The 21,988-nt window shown below is 39.7% G+C and overlaps 2 protein-coding genes across 3 annotated transcripts; one reads left to right on the top strand and one right to left on the bottom strand.

Moving 5' to 3' along the window:
* Positions 1-793: 793 nt before the first annotated feature.
* On the bottom strand, positions 794-14,390 carry abhd17b (abhydrolase domain containing 17B, depalmitoylase). 2 transcript variants are annotated; one of them, XM_086313940.1, is made up of 5 exons: positions 14,219-14,390; positions 13,794-14,094; positions 12,211-12,687; positions 3,467-3,646; positions 794-2,900 (listed from the first exon to the last, which is right to left on the bottom strand). In XM_086313940.1, exons 3-5 carry the CDS (start codon positions 12,675-12,677, stop codon positions 2,681-2,683), a joined length of 867 nt encoding a protein of 288 aa, XP_086170066.1. In that variant the 5' UTR covers positions 12,678-12,687; positions 13,794-14,094; positions 14,219-14,390; the 3' UTR covers positions 794-2,680. The 2 variants fall into 2 exon arrangements, with proteins under 2 accessions (XP_086170066.1, XP_086170065.1); XM_086313939.1 differs by having other exon boundaries at positions 13,794-14,390.
* A 314-nt stretch (positions 14,391-14,704) lies between these two features.
* On the top strand, positions 14,705-21,330 carry lg12h9orf85 (linkage group 12 C9orf85 homolog). Its single transcript, XM_086313938.1, has 4 exons — positions 14,705-14,874; positions 15,756-15,862; positions 17,218-17,331; positions 18,734-21,330. Exons 1-4 carry the CDS (start codon positions 14,773-14,775, stop codon positions 18,975-18,977), a joined length of 567 nt encoding a protein of 188 aa, XP_086170064.1. The 5' UTR covers positions 14,705-14,772; the 3' UTR covers positions 18,978-21,330.
* The last annotated feature ends 658 nt before the right edge of the window (positions 21,331-21,988 follow it).

Raw genomic sequence — 21,988 nt, 5'->3', positions numbered from 1 at the left:
AGATGATAATAATAATAATAATAATAATAATAATAATAATGATGGTTACCAAACCCCTCTGGAGGCCAGAGGCAGACTCAATCGTGAGGCTAACTGGAAAGCCATCAGTCAGAGATTACTATGGAGGAGGGAGGGCGACAAGACAGACCGTGTCAAGACATCGAGGAGAGATGCAGGCCAAGCTTGATGCAGCAGCAATCAGGAGTCCACCAGGGTAACAAGCAGGGGTGAGGCTGGGGAGGGGTGAGGCAGAGGAGTTGGGCTGCACAAAGATGCAGATAAATGCCAGGTGCCAGTCAGCTCTGGAGATGGAGCAGACACCAAGCTAGTAGGCCTGACTGAAATTAAGCTAGCACATCACCTCCTAAAATGCTTCTTGGCAGATTCGGGTCTGCTGGATCCATTGTAGCCAAAAACAGGACCCAACTGCAGGGCAGAGAAACCAGATGCAACATTCAAAATCCTTATCACGGTTTCACTCCAGGATCACAATTTCAAGCACAAATTAGATTGTTTGTCAAATACCATTTATTTTGTCTATCCATGTTAGAATGACTTTATTAATGTTACTACATACAGCTTCTTTTTGTATTGAAATATGTCATACAAAATCAAATCAAACCAGACATGACTTTTGTCAAGATGAGCAGTACAAAGATCATTTGAAAAGCCAAAATTTTGGCCTAGTCTCCATCATATCAATAGTTTGAGAACTACCAAGAAATACAGTTAATAGGTTAATCGAAGACAAAAGGTTGTAAAAAGAACAGGTTTATTTATTTAAAAAAAAAAAAAAAAAAAAAAAAAAAAGTCCAGTAAACAAATTAAAAGTAAAAAAAGAAAAGCATGATTGACTTGTTTTCATAACAGACCATCATGAGAAATGATGGTTCTGATCTAGAGTCATTTTCTTCTTCTCAACCTGTAACGAATCAGACCTGAAGGTTTACAGTAGCACCCTTTAGCTTATTGGTTCATTTAATTTACTAACAAATTCTGATCCATCTTTCTAAACACAGGCTCAAGTGCAACCCAGATACTGGGGGAAACAAACAAAAACAAAAGACAAAGCAGGAGGAAGCCATGGGTGACATGCAGCTGCAAGTTGACATTGGCTTGTCTGGGCACTGAAAAAGAGCTCATCTTGCCTCACTTGGCATTAAAAAGCAAATGAACATCTAATGCAAACCAAAAGGAAAACCTTCTGTCCATGACAGGCCTTCAATGTTGAGCCACTCACACTGACATTACCCACTGTCCAACACACACACAGGGAGGATTGTTCAGCTCAAATGTATGGGAGGACTGAAAACACAGCATTGTCTTGTTTTTTAAGACAATGCTGGAAAAACTAGCAGTTTTCATAAAGTTCACCATTCCTGATTGGCTTTAGTGGTTTACCTCTGCCGTCACAGTAATTACAGTATTGTCAGCAAAAAAGCAAACAAACCCCCCCCCAAAAAAAACAAACAACCCAAACAAGACAGAAAGATGTGATCCAGATACACCAGAGATTTGTAGCTATGCACATTATGTAACTTGACCTCTTCAGATCCAAAGGCAGGAAATAAAACACTGTCAACACAGAGCTTCGTGACAACTACTGCACAGACAAATGGGTAAAATCCAAAAAAACAAAACAGGTAGATGGCATTTTGTCGACAGACTTGCCCTGCATTTAATTCTGTCAAGAAGAATCAATTTCATCAACTACAGTGTAGTAAACTGATCTTATACCAACAATACTTCAAGTCAAACTCTGATGTAAGCACTGTTCCAGTGTGAGGAAATAACTCACACTTCCTTGTGTAACAACGTACAGTCCCGGCCTTTAAACCGGCTACATACAATAAGCTGCTGACAGTGCCTTGTCTTGTGCTGTATCTGTGTAGACTGTACCACTTTAAAACTAAACAGAAGTGGAGGATTCACACAACTAACGAAGCTTTGGAGATGGTTCTAGACATGATTTGTAAAAGTACACTTCCTTGTATTCCTAAATCTCTGCAATGTATCATACTACACATTTGGCAACACCGACACGGAAGGGTAATATGTCAGTTTGTCTTGTACAGTTCTTCAGTGACAGTTGATACGTGCAATATTAAGTAGAATGTTAAGAAATATATAAGAAACAGTACTCAAAAAAAAGAAAAGAAAAAAAGAAGAATTCATGGTGACTGCAGTGCGTTAGTCTGACTCTACAGACAGATTTGGTCTGAGTTCAGTTGAATTTGAGTGAGTCTGGTCCAGCACAGCTTGTCAAAAGTTTCTGTGGACCATGTCCTTCACAAAAGGCAGCAAAAATGTGGCACATACACAGTCATACATGGCAAGTACACATGGTTTGTTGCCTGTGCACACGTCTGCTTCTCCTTTTATTCACACACAGAATTTCACAATGTGCAATTTTCAACATGATAGAAAGAAAATTTAAAAAAAAGAAAGGAGAAAAAAAAAAAAAAAAAAAAAAAAAAGAGTACTTCACAGCTGCAGCGTGTGGAGCAGACGGTGTGGGCAAGCCCGATTTATGGGCAGTCAACCATCAAAATGTTGGTACAACACACAACTTCTAGTTGAATTAGAATAAAATGTTGTACCCCTCATTCATCATTCGGCTTCTCCTTAAATCTGGGGCGGTGTTCTCTTCTTCCCTCTCCGCCATTTTCCCCCAGCTCCTTTACAAGTTGACTAGCTCATGTGCAACAAACTGCTTCAGTCTCTCCAGGTACTGTCCATAGAGCTCCACATCGTTGTGGCCGGCCCCTTCTACCCAGAGCGGCTCCACTGGGCGCTGACAGCGTTCATATAGTGCCAGCCCGTGGGAGAAATCAATGACCTCGTCTTCTGTACCGTGGATCACGAGTACTGGTGATGTTACCTTGGAAATCTTGTCGATGCTTTGGAGAGAGAGAGGGGGGGGAGGGAGAGAAGAAACAAGAAAGAAAAAAAAAGAGAGAGGAAACATGTCAGAAATAGGGAAGTTAAAAAAAAAAAAAAAAAAAAAAAAAAAAAAAAAAACCCACACACAAGAAAGAAAAAAGGGAAACGGAGGCTTAGTTAATGTTCTTGCTACTAAAAGTATTCTCTAAATGAATGAATTAAAACAATAATTAACTGGAAAAAAAAAAAAAAAAAAAGGAGCACAGCTAGTTTCCTGATTTTACACCAGGGGGAGCTATTGAATATCTGCTTTTTTAAGGACTCTCCTGGGTGCTTAACTAGGAAGAGAGGTGGGAGGAAGGAAGGGGGGGGCCCATAAAGAGAAAAAACAAAACTTACTTCCTGAATTGCTGTCTTATAAATAAATCCAGTTTTCAACTAAGCTGTGTGCTTTCCTTGGCACATTTATTCATACAGTGCTGCGTTATTAAATGCACGTGAGGCCGCAGCCCTTTAAGTGTATACTGTGTGGCAGATTTAGCCTGACTACCACATATGCCATCTGTCCGTACGGTCCACTCACTTTGGGAAGGCATCAAAGCAGTATGTCTTCTTGGTGTCAGGGAAAGCCACTCTCATGCCAGAGGTGAGCGGGGAGTGGAGGATGACTGCAGCAGTCTCATAGCGAGAAGCCAGGTCTACAGAGGGCACGGTGCCAATGCTCTGACCATACACGATCACATTCTCTGGACGGATACCATACCTACAAGGAGGATAAACAGTACAGGAACATCACCCTCTGCTTATCGTGAATAGGATATTTACACTACTAGTAGCTAGATACATTTTGTGTGCTCATCCAGACACTGGCAAGCATCCAGTTGGGCCTTCAGTTAATTACACAAAGCAGCTTAGCTGGCAAAACAAAAAGAGCAAATGCTTTATTTTAGGATCCACATTTATTTATCAGAAAATGAGGCTTACTCATACACTTATCAGTAAAACCATCATGTCAGGGACTCTGTGATTACAGTGACTCCTAAAACAAGCACACCAAGATGTGATCAAGCTATAGCTGAGTAAGTCTGTCTTTGTGCTGCTTTTCAGGGCAGCTTAAAAAGAGGACCACCCCTAATGTCTCGTGATTCAGAAGGGGGGGGGGGGGGGGGTGAGAGCAAAAGAAGCTGAAATAGAGCAAAAGGGACAGATACTGTATTTAGGGTGAGGGAGAAATAAATATAGGTGGGGGGGAGCGGCATTCCACAGCTGATTACAGAGAACGTGACCCACTCTTGCTGACGACCTGAAAACTAGTCTGAAAACACTGCATTGCTGCTGTCTCTGCCGCTGCACTGCTGGATTTTGCACGGTAAAGTCACAACATGACAAATAAAGCTCTACTCTAGTATTAAAATTAGGGACTTCAAATGAACACTAACATTAGAGCCTTAGCTCTGCAGCACTCCTATAATACACTGATGACTACACGAACACCAAAGTCTAGCAGCGCTTTAAAACGCTGTGATGGATTAACATACTTACACCCTTTGCAAGAGAACAACCTGCAATAATGTAGTGTTGCTGCTATTAAAGGTAACAGACTTTAAGTGCAGGGTGATGTATTAAATATGGAAATGTACACACAGGCGCAGCAAAGTCTAGCTTGGACACAGTCACGAGCAGCAATATAGGAACTGTTTATTGGTATCAGCTGGTCTTTACACAGTATAAATAGGGGTGAAAAGGTTGGCACTGCATGGGAAAAGCATTAGCAAAGGCTGATGCTACAGTATTAAAAGCAACTTGACTTTCAGCTGACTGCAATGTACACAATTCGAGGAATGAAAGCCTATCTTGGTTATACAACACAATATAGCTGCTTAGGTAACAGACGAATTGTAAGGACAAGAACAAAATGTCAAGTCTTTGTACAAAACTGTAGAAGAATGACAGCGCCCTTTCTGATGTGGCAGCGCCTTTGCCTGAAACTGAACCATAGTTTGAAAATTGCCAAATTTGACGAATGGATTATTAAACTTAAAAATAAAAAATAAACAACACTCACTATAATCAAACTGCCGTCCCCCTTCCCGTAGCCCTACTGAAGAAAGGCCATTTCTCAGAAGCTAAAAGCTAATATAATGCTAAATATTAACCTAATTGCCTGATTATGAGAATTTTTGGCAACAACTTCTGTTATTTATGGCATGTTACTTTAGCTTCAAATAAAATAAATAAATAAACAAAAAAAAAAAAAAAGGAAGAAACTGTAAGGAAGGTAAAAATTAAATAAATAAAATTAGAAAAATCTGAAAACCCATCATTCAGCTGGACTGCTGAGAAACCTCCAAGGGCAATGGCCATTTAATTTGGGCTTCTGATGTAGCCAGCAAATAACTGGGCCATGACTTCTTGTTCCATCCTTCAGTCACTGTCTGTAAATGGGATGGCCATGGTTTCAAGACTGAATTACAGCAAATGCAATTTGTCTTTTACTCTTGACACCAATTGTGTACCTGCTTACACTCAAAAATTATTAGTCACTAGAACTCCGACAACAAAAATAAATCAGACAGCAAACAAGAATCATTTCCACATATAAAATGTAGTAGTAGTAGTATCACCTCCTCTCTATAGGCATCTGGGAACTGAGGAGAACAGTTGCTTTGGTTTAAAGAGCAAAATGTATATACAAATCTGTGTACACTGTTCAGCATTAATGGTGCACTCACAGATGTGAAAGCTACCCTTGCTATGTATCCTAATACCGGCATACAGGCTTATGAACCCAATGATCCTATAACAGCTATCAATGGGCCAAAGAGCAGGGAACACCCTGGAAGAACCTACCGCAGAGCCAACACAGACAGAGATAGTATTCATGCTCACAATTACTCAAATGGTAACATTTATAATCACCAGTTATCCCAGCATATACCTCTTTGGACTTTGGAAGAAAGCCAGTGTACCTCGGGAGGGCCCATGCAAACAGGGTTAGCACATGCAAACTCTGCACAAAAAGCCCTCAAACCAGGAAGCAGGAACGTCTTGCTGTGGAGCAACAATGTTAAACACTGGCCGGGATAAGGAACCTTTAAGATGATAACTACACATTGACTGTTTCCTAGTCTTTTTATTTAGTTGCTTAAGTCCCAGCCAACACCACACTCCACTGCCTTTCGGCTTGCTCCATGGTTCCGAGTTGCACCAATCCCTCAAACCTTCAATTTAGTCCCTTGACACAAATCCATTCTATTATGCATCACGTCCTCCCTCATTCCCCTATTGTGTGTCTCACTCCCTCTTGACCACCCACCTCTTGCGCATTGAAGACCAAAAATATCCTCCTTCCACAGCCGTCACCATCACAAACATATGCTCAGGAAGTCCTGCGCATATGTACAGCAATTTATAAAAAAAAAAAACAAAACAAAAAACAAACCACAGATTAGAGTACCATCTGCACTACAGCAGGGGAATTCTTCACTGAAATGCTCAATGATCCATTATTACACTTTGTGTACAAGTACATAGGGGTGATGTGGACTGAAGTCAGTGAAAGTGAATTAAATCTATTAGTATGTGAGGACATTAAGAAGAGTTTGTTTCTGTGCTGAAGAGAACAGTCAGGTGAGAAATCAAACTCCACCCAGATTACTTCATAGATAAAGCCGGCTTGTCTCCAGGCAACTAGTGGTATTTAAAGGTAAGAAAAGCAAACAAAGAGCATCGAGCTGCCTTCCTCGTGTCTTGATGCATGCTGATGTTTGGGAATTTCTCCCCTCCATTCATTTCCAAGAAGATGGATAGTGCTTGCGACCTGGATCAATAAGATTATTGATGAGGAAGTGAGTTTCCTGTTTGTTTTTATTGGCCACAGTGTGGAAACACCTTAGTCTGAAAGCTCAGGCATTGGTTGCTAGGCTACCACTCAATATTAGTCTAGTAGGATTGACTGCTGGCATGCCTTCACCTCCAAGGCAAAAGAAAACAATACAGTGCCACTTCATGTTTAAACACACAAATACAGCAAGGAATTGGACCAGAGGCCTTCATCAACTACTCGCCCACTTCCGGCACTTGATTTCACAACATATAGTTTCATCGCTTCTAAAATAATCTTTTTCATTCATCCATTAAGCACACTCCTAGTGTGATACTGGAGGATGTACGTGTAGAACCCTGCTGACTCACATTATCTCACCCACTCCCAGCTCAGGTGAAAGGTGTGCCGTATCCAGTGAGGCATGGGAGTGTTTTGGTGGCAAAGGCTGTGTAGTTGTGCTTACACAGTCAGCAAAATGACAGGTGGCTGGCCTCTGTCAGTACAGAGTAACACAGTAAAGTGAAACCCACACGAGTAAGTGAATACTCAAGAGGAGGTGAATTTGCACATTGCTGAATCATACAGTGAAAAAACATTGAAGGATGCAGAAAAACAAGAAAAGGAGAAAGTGTCAGGTTACAGTGTTCAAAATTCAGTCAGAAAAGAAACGCAGACCGCTAGAGTTGAGAGCTCATTTCTTCTTAAAAGCTGGAAGCCTGATCTAACATGAGATACAAGCACGAGGTATGTAGGCAACCGACTAATGTGAAGCCATGCAGAGAGGCCTTTTGATGTGATAATGCCATCTAGTCGATTCATGTTCAGCGAGGTCAAAAGGCTGAATTGTACTCTCCATCACATACTCAGTCAATTATAAATCTGGCACAGCCCTCAAGATCAGGCAGAGACAGCTGAGAGAAAGACCAATATACTAGAAACCTTATTTAAACCAATCTAAAGATTCTGCATGCAAAGACTAAAATATTGATAAAACTGTAAAAGACTCCCTACAGACTTAATTTTGGAAACAAAATTAAGTCTGTAGGGAGTGTTAAACTACCAAAATATAATTCAGTGATAACCAAGCAAGTAATCCTAAGTGTTGATTAAAAAATAAAATCATAAAAGTCAGTCATTTTATCTTTCTGTGAAAAAAAAAAAAAAAAAAAGCCCAACGCAGCATTAATATGAAGTCGAGTTACTTAGAATTGAATCTGATGTACTGCAGCACTGGCCTAAAAGCAGAACTGAGTCCTGAACTGATATGGTACAAGCTAGCAAAAGGGTGTTGTTGACATTAGCCAAATACTACCATCCAGAACAAAGGAAGAGTGTTGATGTTAGATTTCTGATAGTGGGAATATTTACATAATGTGTATATAAAACGTAACAGGAAAATGAGCAGAGCTAAGGAGAGAATGACACAGTCAAGGCTATAAACCAAGAGATCCAGGGATCAAGGGAACCACAAATTTCAAATGGACGCACATCATTTGCTTTAGCAAAAAAAAGAAAAAAAAAAAAAAAAAAAAAAAAAGCTTTGTGTGTGTAATGTTGTAAATTTTAAGACTGATTTGTAAACACAGAATGTGATGCAATCAGCTAGACAGCACAGTAAGTGGTCAGGTTTGCTCCAAATCTGATTTCAGTCAGGAGTGGGGTTGTAACCAGCTGGGGAAAAAAAAAAAATTAATAAAATCAAATCATTAGCATTTCATCACAATGTTTGTTTGAGGGTTTTTTTTGTTTTGTTTTACATCCGGGTTTCATTTACTCAAGCAAAAATAAGACATTTGTTTAAAAAAAAAACAAAAAAAAAAAAACAAAAAAAAAAAAACCACACAACCAAAAAAAAACAAAAAACAAAAAAAAAACCAAAAAAAAACAACCCTCTTAAAATAAAAAACATTGATTTCTGTGAAATAATGTTAGGTTGCTTTTAATGTACGCAGGAGATGTGTGCTTTAGCGTATGGTCACCCCCCAAAGGCATGTGCAAAGCAAGGAAAAACCCTGGTATGACCACATTCCTACTACCACAAGGTGAAACGTCATCCAACTCCAACTCTTCCTGCTAACCAAGAAAACTTGAGAGACCTACATGTAGGTGCAGTGATGTTAGAGTAACAATGGAAAGAATGAAAGCTTAATCAGAAGCGTTGCTTCATGTGACGTGGGACACACCATGTCGACAAGTCAGCCAACTTTGCCCAACTAATGAGAACTGAGATCAGATATTGAGGTAATGCACTTTGACACTAGGTACATCTGATGTTATTATCAAGATACAGATTAAATGCTACCTGCTCCAGTGAACCCATGTGACAAGGAAGCAGCTGAAAGTAGCTATACACACACAGACACAAATACAACTAGTGTCTACACTGGCCTTTAGACTGAAGAGAAAAAAAAAACAAAAACAAAAAACACTACAACTTAATGTCCTGCATCTGTTTTGCCTTGTACGCAGAGAGTGGATTTTCTAAGAATCACATTGAAAAGCTAAATTCTAAAGCTCTAAAATACCTTGATGTCTCATGACCTTTTCTTAAATGCTGACCATTCGGGTACAGAAAGCTTTCTCAGACACTCAGCACCTGCCCATTACTAGGACGGACAGATTACAAATGTGTGCATCTGTAATAAAACACTGATATGAAGCACAGGACTGAAAAAACAAAACAAAAAAAAACAAGTCATCTAACCTTGTTCAACTCGTCTTTGTTGCAAGACCCATGGGTCACGTAGTTTAATTCTGCTGTGGGACTGCTAACCATGTGACTACAAAGCACGAGATATGCAGTCAAGCCCCAAGGTTAGGCCTTCAGGAAAAGAAAAAACAAATTCTTGTTCCTAAAAGGCTCATCTTATCTCAAAGACATTTCTTCCAAATAAACCTACAAAACCATGAGAACCTGTATTTGATGCCCTGCTTCAGTGATCGTACCTGATGGTAGCAAGCAGTGTAAAAAAGTTAAAGTGGCCTGAAGGTGTTAAATATGGAGCCGAGTGAGTAGTGTTAGCTTTTAAGTCAATCAGCTAATGACAACATGTTGCCTTTGCATATTATAGCTACAGTCCAAGCAGTTTTACCAGTGTAAACTAGATTGTTATTTTGACTTGGAGAAGTCGTTAGTGATGTTTAAAAGAAGGGAAAGAGAAAAAAAAAAAAAAAAAAAAAAAAAAAAAAAAGCGGGGACAAGCAATCAGGTCATTCCAGGAGTGTGGTTTCGAACGGGTGATGAGAAAAGAAAACAATCAAGCCTATACCTACAGACATGTGACTTTTAACCACCAGAAAAGCAGGTTCTTTTTCATCTTTACAGCAATGGCTTGCTTCTTAAATGCAAAAGCCTTACCGTCAATTTTCTAGTTAAACTCTGTAGCTTCCTTATATAAGAGGTCCTTATTTACAGAAGCCCATTCATTAGATTCTGTGAAAGTGCTTGGGGAGGTTCACATCAAAAGTCAGCAGCTAATAAACTGTAAGATTTGTTGTCAGTGGCTCTTAGCAGTGTTATCAGCACTTTAAAGCTCTGCAGTGCCAAAACCTTCATTTAGTACAGAAAGAACATACTCCCACACTAGCAATAACACAGGAGGAACACTCCACACTTAAAGAACAGCTTTTTTTTTTTCCCCCCCAAAGGCTGATCTCGATCATTTTGTCTCCTCTCTTCCAGCATTTTTAACACTTCTGAAGTCTCCCCATCTGCTCTCTTAGTAATTTGTCTTCCAGCAGGAAACATACAGACAAGCAGTCTTACTGGATGAAATTTTATCTTTCCCTTCTCCCAAAACAAGAACTCACAGATATAATGGACATAGTACTCACACACACACACACACCCTCCACATCCTGTTTCATCGCAGCAGGTTGATGTTTGCTTTCTTGCTTCTACCCTGCATGTATAGGTAGAGCTTCAACTAAAAATTATTTTCATTTTTAATTCATCCCCCCCTAAATACGTTCCAGCTAGCTGTTGTGTAAAATATCAGGAACACAGTGAAATAGGTCTACCACAGATTCCCCAGATCAAAGATCTACCTTCATCCACTTCCCCCAAAATATCTTAGGAGCGGGAACTAACAAGTATTTTGGGCTTTGATTCAATAATCTGAAAAGCGACTGATGAATTCTGTTTACGTTTCAGTTCTACTTATGTTTTGTTTGTGGGTTTTCAGTACAGGCACTCTACTGGCAAACCTACAGACTTCAAGCACAATGTGGTGACACAAAGGACAAAAGAAGGAGATGACGAGATGGTTGGAGACAATAAGCAGACGTCCTTAAACACAAATGGAAGGAAGTGAAGGCCACAGCGTTAGACAAACTGATAAGCACTGCTTACATGTAAGACGACCTTATCTGGGGGAAGGAACTGAAGCTGAACAAGAGTTCACACCTGCAGTAATAAACTATTCATGAGCATGAGGACCAGATACAAGTGATGCAGAGAACGAGTTCTTTATACAGAGTCTTTCATAAACCAATTACTAAGAAGTTTGATTCTTTAAAAATAACTATCGAAGTGTAATAGAACAAGACTTCAACTGCAAACTGAATTCCTGCTGGGTCGTGTGCACTTTGAAACCACAATAAGATAACAGAAAGTCCTGAACAAGTAGGTTATCATCAACTGGGAAAACATAAATACCAGTTTCCAATCAGCCAATAATTAGTCACCTGTACAAACATGTAGCAGAGCAACCGCTCACACCTACATATTATTGGAGGAGGGGGCGCAGCGTAATCACAGAACCCACGTTTCTTCGCCTACAAGAACATCATGTCATCCCCACTAAGCCATTCCTCATCATCTTCCCTCATGATTTTGTGAAGTTCTGTTAAGTAGTCATCCCTCCGCCCCCAGCACCTTCAGAAGTTCACATCTTCTCATTTTTGCCCTTTTCCATCTAAATCATCATTTCCTTCACTAATCCTCATCATTTAACACTTTCTAAAATGCCCCCATATTTCTACAGCATGCCAGAAACACAGGTTGACACTGTTGTTATTCATAATATTCCTGTTAGCAATACAAAGCTGCCAACCAAGACATAAAACAGGGACCTGCTATTAATATGACTAATAAGGCTTTAAATATTACCACCACACACACTGTAGGGGATTTTTTTATTTTTTTTTATAACCATATTCCTTACAGTTTTTTGTGTTATGTCACTTCACTTTCCCCTTCAGATACTCTAATTTAAAAAAAAAAAAAAAAATCCAATCATTTCAAGTACTGTGGGAACTTTACTTTTCCCTAAAGTTCATCGGGTTTAACTCCTTGTTTGTCATGAGTCATCTAAACGGCCATTTAGGTTCATTTCTCCATGCTATCACATCCTATCACATCCTAATAAACAGGTTTTGAGTGACTGCAGGAGTCTTGTGCATTCACAAATAAGTCTCTTACAGGATTCTGCATACTGCTCAGTTGTTTTAATATCACGTCATTTTATATTACTTATCCATCCATTATAACGCTTCATTACCGTGATCGGAGCGCCTGCCAGGCAGCATCTACATCAGCGTACAGGTTCTTCTCCGAAGGCTTCCCAGAGCTGGCCCCATAACCAGAGTAGTCGTAGGAAAAAACGTTGCAGTTGATCCGTGAACCGAGGCCAATGTAGAAGCTGCTCATCTGGCCCAAGTCCACTGCATTACCGTGGGAGAACAACAGAGTATACCGGGCGCTGGGTGAGCAGCGGACAAACATGCAGGCAATGCGGCTCCCTCTTGAGGTGCGTGTCATGAAACACTCGATGGCCTCCTTCTCACGGGCCGAGTACTGCCAGTCAGCACGCTCGGAGAGGTGCAGCGTCCATCGGCTGCCACTGTCATCACACATGAGGCTGTAGGTCGGCTCAGGGGGTAGAAAGGCCAGCTTTGAGGCGATCTTGCTGGGGCACGGTGGACAGCAGAACAGGCAACATAGCTCACTGAGCGATAAGTGGTTCATCCTCAAAGTGCTGCAACAGAGAGAACCAAAAGGATTAAAATAGAAATATCCCATAGTGAGGAAGAAAACACACCGATATGCCAATGCATCCCACAAGAAAGATGCTACAAAAGCAAATCTCTGCCAGAGTTTCGAAATTAGGTTTTTCTACATATACAACTATATCTGTTAAGCAAAGCAGGGGATTTCTTGGACGAGGGGCTTGAGCCAGGCTGCTGTCATTTTTAAAATTTTATTTTTTATTATTACACTAAACAATCTCTCTCTCTCTCTAAAATGCAGAGCTCTCTCGAGACAGGATTTTAAAGGGAGATGACCCTAGCCGAGTGATTTTTCTCTCCATGTCTACCCTGAGGCTTCACAGTCACTCAGAGAATTAACTTGAAAGGCTTTTTTGTCTCTCCCTGCACCTGGACCCCTACCTTAGGTTACCTCTTAAGATATTCTAGCTACTATGAAACTGCAGCAGTGATGTCAGCACAGCTCCTTTTTGGTAAAACATATGGCAGCTGGAGGCAAATCTCCAAGTTATCTTAGCCAGTCATGCTGCTTTGTAATGTGACTCTTTAACCAAGCAGGGGGAAAAAATGCTCACTAATATCAGATTATGACAATGTGTTATATGGATTACCTTTCCTCTTTCCTTTGGCGATAGCTCCTCTGACCAGCCACAGCACTTAGCAGCTTCATAGATGGACATTTCTGTCTGATATATTCATAAATCTTGCAACTGATTTGCTTAGATCAGTCTAAAGAAACGACGCTAAACAGCTGCTGGAAATTACTTGATTAATCTTACTCACACGCTGCTGATTTTTAACTCAGCTGAACTGTCTGTATGATACGTGGGTAAATAAACGGCTGTGTCAGGGATGACTGAGGATGGGGACGACAATGGAGCCTATTTGCTTCCTACATTCTTACCACAAAGTCCATTCCAAGCAGAGGCTAAACGGAGCCCCGCGGCGATTTACTGTAAAATGGTGGTGGATGTAGCAATGTGTTCACAGAGATTACAGTTACACCAGGCTATTTGTGAGGGTTTCGTTTCTAGCAGCTACAATTAGCTGCAAAGTATGGTGTACCAAGTGTACATATATTCCAAAGAAAGCTTACCTGGACGGCGGCTGGGGGTTTGTTTTGGTTTTCTTTCTGTGTTTAAAGGTGATAGTACTAGGTAGACGTCACCGCAGTCTTGAGATATCTTCGCACCAAGCCAACTAATTTATCTTCTCGACACCTAGAGCTTGTCGAGGTTATCCTTGGCCAGATTATCCTCGGTTAGCGATGTCAGTTTGAGTGTGTATTATCCTTCTTTAATTAGTATTAGCTGGCAGCTTCGTTCTCCGGACCACACAGTCTTCTGAACTGTCGTTTCCTTTATTTTCCCTCCTTTCGGTTTTCTCAACATACGGTCCTGGACGATAACGACATCGACTCATTCGAAACGTTCAAGTTTCTAAAGCACAGCAGTGAAGCTGATAGGAAAGATAACAGTTTAAAATTCACTCAAATCTAGCAGACGTGTCCGTGCAGCTTACCAAACAATTCACAGCAGTATCACCTGCCACCGAAACATCACTGCTTTCGTTGTGAATATCGCCCAGCCCTGCTTGTTATCTTGGCTTGAGGAAAAAGAGGCGTTCATTGACAGCTCTGTGGACCAATGGGAAAAGAGGTCGACAAAACGACTCCCCCAATGACTTTGATGTTTATGGGCGGTCCTTCTAGACGCCGCAGTCTGAGGATTTAAGTTTTTTAGGATTGACAACCAATCAGAAATTACTATTGGAAGGCATCGTCCAATCAGCGTCCACAAAGGTGTTTCTAGTTCTAGTCGGTGATGTCATTGACAAGCTATAATTTATTAAGTGTGTTTGTAAATGTAAAAAGAAATTCTGACTTTAAAAAAATAAATACATACATGAAATATACTGTTTATTAAAATAACAAATTTTTCTTTCCTTTTTTTACGTAGTTCTCAATGACGTTTCATGACGCGTTCTTACTTCTTCCGGGTTAGTGCTCTTGCTCGGCGGCATGGTGCTTAGTTTGTGTATCTGTGTAACGTGTGTGGCTAAAAAGGTTTAATAACATGAGTTCTCAGAGAGGTAATACATCTCGATCGCGGGGCCAGAAGCATCAAAACACAACTGCGTTTAAAAACGACAAGTACGGAGCGACTACACAAGTGAAGGTGTGTCAGCTTTGCTGAGCTAAGTTATTTAGCCTTGTATTGCATTTTGCATTTGGGCCATTTTATCAATCTTCAGAATATTTTCGGCTAGCCCATTTCAGATTTTTCTAAAGGTTTTATGGTCCAAAGTTTGGACGTGTGTGTGCTGTGAATTTTTTTTCTTCGTGTATCAAATACTTTTCAAGATATTTGAAAACTTGAGGTGTCCTACCATGAATTTAATTTCGAAAAGTATTCTGTGTGTTTAATTTTGCATTATTGTGAAACACAATTATATCTAATAAATGTTCAGAAATTACCTGAATAGTCTGAAGACTTCAATGTGAAGTTTTTATTAGCGTTCTTGAATGAGTCTTGAATTTATTATTTTATTTTATTATTCTTAGTTTTTCTATGTTATAACTAGTCAATACATTCTGATACATGGTAAGAAAGTAAGAAAGGCTAGTGAAAGTTTCTGACTTTTATCTTTAATAGTTTTTGAGATACTCGTGTGTCACGTCATTTTACCATAGTGCAAAAAAATAATAATAAAGTTGTGTGTGTGTAGCTATACTTGTACAGAAACGATTATATAAGCTAACTATGCACAACAAAATTTGTAGGTAAATCTTCAAACAGAATGGTGATTTGAGACAGAGTGGTCTTATTGCTTAATTAATGCTTCCAATAAGTGTTAATTAAGGAAAGTTAAACTTATTCACAATATTCATTTATTTGAGAAAGGCTGAGACTGTAGGGAGTTTGTACTTTTTTCTTCCTGTCATTTCTGCCAGTGATAAATCATTTCCTGTGAAAACTTGTTTATAGCTCTTGCTTTGTTAAACACACATAATATTTGAACATCTCTATTGTCTTTGCTTCTCTAATCTCAATTGTAGAAGGCAAATTCAAAGATCCATGATGGGCTTTGTCAACGCTGTAAAGGTGTTCTTGAGTGGAAAGTTAAGTACAACAAATACAAGCCGCTAACACAGCCTAGAAAATGGTAAGTATACATAAGTATTGCAGACTTTGATTTCAGTACGCAGGGCTAGGGGCAAATTCTTACAGCTGTTCATGAAAATGCACATCAAGTAACAACAAAGCAGTCGGTGAATTGAAGAGTTTATTTCAGTTTAGGGCTGCCACAAACGATTATTTTGATAGTCGACTAGTCACCGATTATTTTTGCGATTAGTCGACTAATCAGATCATCATCCATTGGACATACAGCTTATTGCACCAGCAGCATCTGCTCTTATATAACTATCATTAGCTTACAGCTTTAAGTGTTTAAGGTATGTGCTAACTAAAAATAAAGACAAGATGATAGTTTATTAAATTTTAATGAAATCTGCAGATTGTTGTGGTTTAATAAACTCCTTGCTATCTAAAATATAACAGGACACCGGAGTAAATTCTTGAGCATCTCACACTTCTGATAATCAGCTGTCTGCTTGTAAAAACTTTAATCTCAGCCAAACCGATTTACTCAGGAACAAATAAAATACTAAAAAAAAGCCAAACAATAAAATTTTGAAGTTATCTAAGTGACTTATATATATATTTAACCTGAGTAGCGAAAGACGGCGGTGGGTTTGAAAACGATTTGCCGGGAGTCCGGTGTTCTCACGGCTCTAGTTAGCCTAGCCTAGCCTCCGGCTAGCTATCGAGCTAGTGGGTAACAGACGTCTCTGAAAACGTCGGAGCACTTTTGAAAATATGTGGTGTCTTGATAAACTGAGCAGATATTTGAGGTTTACACAGCTACATTCTCGCCTGAAAATATGTTAAACATTTATTTTGTGACCCAGAAAGAATAATAAGAGTAAAACCAACTAGCTGCCACCATTGTTGGAAACTGAGCTGGGCCGCGCTATGAATTCTGGGACACAGCTTCTTCTTCTTCGGGGTTTAACGGCAGTTGGCATCCTTGTACATGCAGTGCTGCCATCTTCTGTGTCAGTCTGTTATTACACTCTTAAATCCTGCTACTTATTCCTGCGTCTTTCAGGATCTTACAAAGCTTCAAACGACACGTCGACTATTAAATCAGTCGTCGACGATTTTGATAGTCGACGTAATCGTGACTAGTCGACTAATCGTGGCAGCCCTATTTCAGTTTATCAGCTTCTTTTTTTTACCTGTGCAAAAAATGAAACTACACCACAAACATTCTTTGCTTATTTCATATCGTGCATGATTTTAGCCATCTCATTTTTTCATAGTGGCAGACTTTGAAAATTAGCCACTAAATATTTTATCTCCACTGCTTAGAAGAATTTTCCCAACACATGGATATATTGTTTTAAGTGGCAAGTTAAATACATTGGTCTTAATAACTGATTGTTTTTTTTGCAGTGTCAAGTGCTCCCAAAAGACAATAAAAGATGCGTATCACATCATTTGTAAGCCCTGCTCTCTTCAGCAAGAGATCTGCTGCAAGTGTGGGAAGAAGGAGGAGATTGTTATTCCGTAAGAGGATAAGTTTGCGTGTGTTTTGTCCTTATATACATTAATGTACAAAGTACGAACTCACCCATCATTTCTTCATATTTTGCTTCCAAGGTGCCAGAGCTTTGTCCTCCGCTCAAAACCTGTTTAAAAAAGGTCTTGAGCAATAGTTCCTCAGGCTTTCAGAAAGTCTTTCATAGTTTTTCTTTGAACATTGGCTGCTTTGTCCACTCATTTCCAGTTCAGTCCTTGTACCTGAGCATTTTTTTTTTAGGATTTTTTCTTTGTTAAGCCACTTAATACTGACCTATGAATCATTCAAGCTTAACCCCCCCCCCCCCCCCAAAAAAAAACAACAACAAAAAACAAAAAAACACTGCTAACCCAAAGGAATAAACCAGTGTCACATCTCCATTTAACAGATATTCAACAAACAACAAATTGTATGTTTAGGCGTTTTGTTCCCATTTCCTTAGCTGAAGCTTTGAAAGTGCCAAAGAGAAAACTGACAGCCAAAAGAAAAAAACCCAAGAAATCTTGCATATGGTGTGCAGTATGTCTGCAAAGAAATTTGACGAAATTAAACAAAAGAAGAAGTGCCAGGCCTAAAAACAAAAACATATCTACAGCAGATGAACAGTATCTAAAAATGATGTTCTTAAGAAATGGGGAAAAAAATTCAGCAAAGATCTGACACAGGACCTGTGAGATGCATCTGTTGTGTTCACTGAGGCGTCATTACAAATGCTCTCAGTGGAAGGGTGGTTGTCAAAAAGCCATTCTTAAGGAATAAGGAAAGGCTGAGGTACGCCGCATTACACAAAAACTGGACTGAAAATCAGTGGCAACGGGTCTGATGGAGTGATGAAACCAAAGTTTTTGGTTCAAATCATCAATCAAGCTGTGTGGGATCATCTTGTCAGAGAAAAGGCAGCTGACATCCAAAGAAGAGCTTTCAATTTTCAATGTTCTGAGAAAATCAAATTTGATGACACCAGTTTATTTTTTTTCCTTTCACACTGGCAACAAGTTTTTAAAACGAACATGAATTACAGGAGTTTCTACATGTGTTAGATTCCTAAAGAGACGGGATAACACCGAAGTGATTTAAGCAAATGTATTTTCATCTTTTATCACTGACAAGCACATACACATAATACTGTAACTACTGTAAGTCTGCCACCTTGTGGAGAATAAGATACATTGTAGCCAATACTTGACCCTGAACATCATTTCATGGGCTTCTCATATTTTTAAGCATTGCTTTTGGCATCTAAATGCTTCCACTAAGTGTTAATTAAGGAAAGGTAATTTCCTGTAGCTTGTTGAGTTACTGACTTTGTGACAACGCAATACTGGAAGATTTGGATTGTTGGTGCAAAGTTAAACAACAGTTCTTATGTCTTTTTTCTTCACCGTGTAGGGTGAACTCACATCTGGAGCAAAACGAGCAAGAAGTTGATGAACAGAGAAAAAAGGGATGTCGACGAAGGAAGACAGACATGGATGGTTTGGACAGTGATGATGATTATGATGATGATGAAGATGACTTTGATGACTGTGAAGAGGAGGAAGATAAAGATTTAGACGAGGACTCTGCAGCAAAAAAGCCACAGAGAAAATCTGCTGTGCTGCCGGACCTGTCGCCAATCAATATTGAAGATTAAACACAATAAGAGTTCTTTTCAAACCTGTGTAACAAATGGGATTTTTTGGGGCAAAATACAGTATCGGGTTTGTTGCAGAAGCTCTCTTAGATTAATATATGGCAATAAGCCGATGCTGCCTGCTTGAATGCAGAGCATGAAAAAGGAAGTCAGGTGGTGAAATGCACAAAAACTGCCAGATGACATCAGAGGGAGCAACGTAATTTTTCTTTTTAACTGAGTCGGTGTACTTTCTAAAGAATCTTTAGTTCTGTAAATTGTTTAAACTGCCATAAATAATGTTTTATAGCCTTTCATGCATTTTGCAAACATTTTGCAATAAATCACACTGGTTAGTAATGTGTTTGCAGTGTTCAGCTTTATGCCGCTGCTGAGCAGTTAGTACACCGAGAGATGTTCCTAATATTTTGGCTGTTGATGTTTATAGGTTTGGCTATCATAAACTGAAATGTATCCAAGACGCACTGTATATGTTTTTAGTTAAGTAGCACCAATTATTGCCGTTTTTTATTTGATTTTCTTTTGTTTTATTTGTGTTTAAATATTAAAATCTTCAGAATATCACTGATTCTTCTAAAATGTACAATCACATAAATGTAATACAGCAGTTTTTCCTCAGACTAACTTTAGAAACACTGAAAATCTTGATGTTGCTGAATTTGAAAGGAGGATATCTTGAACATTTTGATTACAACTCACATTAGTAAACTCACAAATTATGAAAGGCTCTTGGTGTGAGGAAAGCTAGAACCTCTACTACACATTTAAACATTTATCATATTCTATACAAACATTCACCAGTGTCATCTGCTTTTTGTACATACACTCATGAGACACTTTATTACGTATATCTCGTCAGCACTGAGTTGGACCCCTTACGCTGGAAACATTCCCCAAAGATTTTGGTCCATACTGGCCTGATGGCTGCAGATTTTTCAGCTACAAATCTATGTGATGAATCTCCCGTTTCACCACATCCCAGAGCTGCTCTACGGGATTGAAATCTGCTGATAAGTTAAGCCAATTTGAGTGCAGTGAACTCGTCATTTGCCAAAACATAGTATGCCAAAAAGATACCTCTGTTACACCAACAACGACCAGAAATGTTGATCTAAGGCAGAATGGTTGCATGCTTTCATATTGTCTGTGCCAAGTATCACCCTACTGTCTGAATGTTGCAGAAGAAATGAATCATCAAACAAGAGAACATTTTTCCAATCTTCTATTGTTCAATTTTGGCGGCTCTAAGCAATTTATATCCTCAGTGTCCTGTTTTTACAGGCACTGGGTGTGGACTTCTATTGCTGTAGACCATCTGTTTCAAGGTTGAACATGTTATGCGTTCAGAGATGTCCTTCTGCATACCTCAGGTTGTAATAAATTGTTATTTGTTGCCTTCCTATCTGATTGGTTTTGCAGGAAAATCCCAGCAGATCAGTAGTTTCTGGAACACTCAGACCAGCCTATCTGGGACCAACAACCATGCCATGTTCAGAGTCGCTTAAATCGACGTTCTTTCCGTTTCTAATGCTCGGTTTGAACGTCAGCAAGTTGTCTTGACCACGTCTACATGCCTAACTGAGTTGGTGTAATGTGATTGGCTGGGTAGATATTTGTCTTAACGAGTGGTTGCATTAACAAAAAGGCTCGTAAGTTTGTTTGATGAGAACTGTTACACATACACTCATTTTGTTTCTGTAGTGTGAAATCTTTAAGCCGACTTTCCGTTACTGAATAACCTGGAGTTACTTGAAAGCAGGTCTTTTTGTGCGTGCTGGCATCATCTAAAATTAACATGTGTTGTAATTTATCATGTGGGCTTCATACATTTAAAAGCACGTGGTGATGTTTCAAATACTAATTCCTCATTAAAAAATGAGTCATTGTAATAAAGGACAAGAGTGGGTGATCACATCACTGGGCTCCAAGGGTTCCCTGGAAAATTTGTGTCACATGCCTTTGTTCTGCTTATATACTCATGACTGAGAATTAAAAAAAAAAAAAAAGCCTAATTTGATGCTGACACATAATTTTTTCCAACTAAAGAGCTTCCAGAAATACATTAATAACTGGATGAGGTAACAGCATCATCATGAGACCCGCTGATTTTCATTTAAGTTTAATGCAGTGCAAACCAACAATGCCAGTTCAAGGTTGCCACACATAAACTCCACAAAGAAGTGGCTGTATTAATAAAGGAAGAGAAATTGAATATGTGTTTTTGAAGGTGTAACATCTAATATTTTTATACTGTTAACCGATCTGTTGTTGCCTCACATGTCATGTTGTCACCGTCTGGCTAGCAGACCGTGGGGGTGTAGGGAAGGAGGACCCAGGCGCGGTGCTCTGTGTGTAAACAGTGCGTTTATTTACAGTGTATGAAACTAAACAACAATAAATCCCCGTGCTTTCCCCAGACTCCCGTGTCGTGTCTTCTCCCAGTGTTTGTGCTCTCCGCTCCCCTGTCTCAGCACTCCCCATGATGGCTGCTGTCTGGCACTCCACACCTCTCGTGGAGTCTAATGGAATGATCCCGCGTCGTTGGGAGCTCCAAGACTCTCCTAAGTAGCTCCCCCGACAAGGCCTGATCAGCAGCAGGTGTGTGGCTTCGGGTGTGGCCAGACCGTCAGCAGGGCCACACCCACCAGGCCAGAAGGCGCCCGCCGAAACACATATACATATACACACACACACGCAAACAGGGAGAAGGACAGCAACACCAAATATACATACAATAATAATAATATAATTCATAACTGTTCAGGTGAGGCTTTCAAACGTAAAAATACTGTACCAGCTGTCAAGCATGGTGGTAGTAGTGTCATGCTCCTGGGCCGTTTTGGTATCGGCTGTACCGTATGTTGCACAAAGTGAATTGAATAATGAAGAAGGAGGACAGTGACCCCAAGCACACGTCAAGCTTGGTTTTGAAAATGGATAAAGCAGGCTAACATTAAACTTCTGGAATGGCCTTCCCAAAGTCTCGAACTCAACTCTATTGAAAAAGTATG

This window comes from Aulonocara sp. 'chitande type north' Nkhata Bay, linkage group LG12 (assembly GCF_057382095.1).
Source record: "Aulonocara sp. 'chitande type north' Nkhata Bay isolate Kocher_YH1m ecotype deep benthic linkage group LG12, A_spYH_male_GT1.1, whole genome shotgun sequence".
NCBI lineage: Eukaryota > Metazoa > Chordata > Actinopteri > Cichliformes > Cichlidae > Aulonocara > Aulonocara sp. 'chitande type north' Nkhata Bay.
This window is presented reverse-complemented; position numbering and strand designations above follow the sequence as displayed.